Here is a 1,856-nt window from a genome sequence, read left to right on the forward strand (position 1 = left end):
ACGAAGACACAAATCTAGGAATTCAAAGTTCCCTATTCTAAGGTTACAATGTGTACTATCTTTACACATCTTACAGCGGATTTTCACTAGTATCAAATCGAAAAATCATCGAATACCGATTTTATTAAATCCATTTATATACAATAACTTAATAAATAATATAAATAAAATTTCACTAATGAGTGTAATGTTGAAGAAACAAACAGTTTACGCAGGTTTATACTCCGGCCGTAGCCCAAGTGGCAAAGGTACTTCGTAACTTCTTCCCCATCCTCCATGTCCGCCATGCGAGTGATGGTCCTCGTGAGACGAGGAATGGGTGTTTTCGTGGGAATAAATAGGCTTAGCAACTACCTCGTAAGTTGTCTTTCCACCTCCCCCTGAAAGTGATTTCAGACCAAGGATGGCAGACAGCATTAGAGAAATGAGACCCGTCATTAGAGCTTTTCCAGCGATAGCTGCAAGAGCACCAAGGGCTAAAGCCAACAAAGTACCTTTCATCATGGCAGCGGCAGCAAAAATGGCTCCCCCCATGCCGCCACCTTTCTTTCCGCCACCACCTCCTGTTCCTGTCAATCCGCCTAATCCTGTTCCTCCACCTTTACGGGCAGATTCTTCTCCTTCATCCGATACATCGTTCCCGAAGAAATTTAATTTGATCGAGTGGTTATTGATGAAATCCGATACTTTTCTTAAAAGGAATGCATCTAAACGTGCGTCAGGATCCTTGGGGAACTCCCTGGCTAAATCTGACACTAACTCTGCTGTATTCGTTGTAGAGGTTCCATTTTCTTTAACGATTGCTACTCCTGGTAAAATATTGTAATTTCCTTCTTCATTGAGCTTTTCCACCCATGATACGACATCCAATTTCAAACAAGTGACCGAATACTTAGAACCGCAATCACGAGGAAGAGATCTTTTGTATTCACTTCGATCACTCGTCACATTAGCTTCGTTATCCATGCGTTCATGGCACTGAACAACCGTGATGATAACAAGAAGAAGAACCGCAGTTTTGCCCCAAAGCACCATATTATGCGCGGAAATCAACAATGGTGCTATTATTGTAAGAACAGACGTTACACTAACTTTGAATTGATTTATGCGTGGGTTTAAATACTGTAGAATGTAGAGTAGAAAGGTTAATTTTCGAGCAATTCCAAATAACTACGTTTTGGGCTCAGCATTTTTACTGGTACAAAATTTCTGGTGGGGCATAAAAATGTCACTTAAACTGAGTAAGTACATGCGCTCGTTACTTTACGTTCCAGTGATTTTCGAGCTTACTTCTGATAAAAACTTGGCAAAAAAGGCACTAAGAAACGCCGAGTAATTTTCCATTCACTTGTCAGAACAAAATAAGACCGTATGCTACGCTTGGATTAATCATGGTTTGCGCCGATCTCGGTGGTTCATTAGCAACGGCAAAAATAACCCAGACAATGGACTTGACCGTTCAATTTTTCGGTCGGGAAAAGTGGGCGCCCTTTTTCAGTTTTTAAAGGTCAATTTCTTCGGCGTATTTGTGTCAATTTATTTTTGTAAAAGTTGAGAAAGTTATTGCAAGTTTCACTTTAGTTGTATAAATACCTATAATTGATTAGAAACATTCAGAATTTTAGTAACGAAAGTGTATCACAAGTAACTGCACCATTTAATCCATTAAAAGTGAAATTTATGCTAATTTCGTATGATCTGTAGTAGATTAGGGAACAGTGAAGGTAATCGCTTTTCCGTGAAAGGTCGCGAATTCATCTTCATCATCATCATAAGGTCGTCAGTCCTAAGACTGGTTGGACACGTACCTCCAATCTTTCCTATCCTAAGCTAAATTTCGCATTTCCCTAAAACTG

General features: G+C 39.8%; 1 protein-coding gene across 1 annotated transcript; it reads right to left on the reverse strand.

Annotated features, from left to right (window-relative positions):
- Positions 1-207: 207 nt before the first annotated feature.
- LOC108743456 lies at positions 208-1,035 on the reverse strand. Its single transcript, XM_018479027.1, has one exon. It carries the CDS (start codon positions 1,033-1,035, stop codon positions 208-210), a length of 828 nt encoding a protein of 275 aa, XP_018334529.1.
- Between the last annotated feature and the right edge of the window lie 821 nt (positions 1,036-1,856).

This window comes from Agrilus planipennis, unplaced genomic scaffold (genome assembly GCF_000699045.2).
Source record: "Agrilus planipennis isolate EAB-ADULT unplaced genomic scaffold, Apla_2.0 scaffold466, whole genome shotgun sequence".
Classification (NCBI taxonomy): Eukaryota; Metazoa; Arthropoda; class Insecta; order Coleoptera; family Buprestidae; genus Agrilus; species Agrilus planipennis.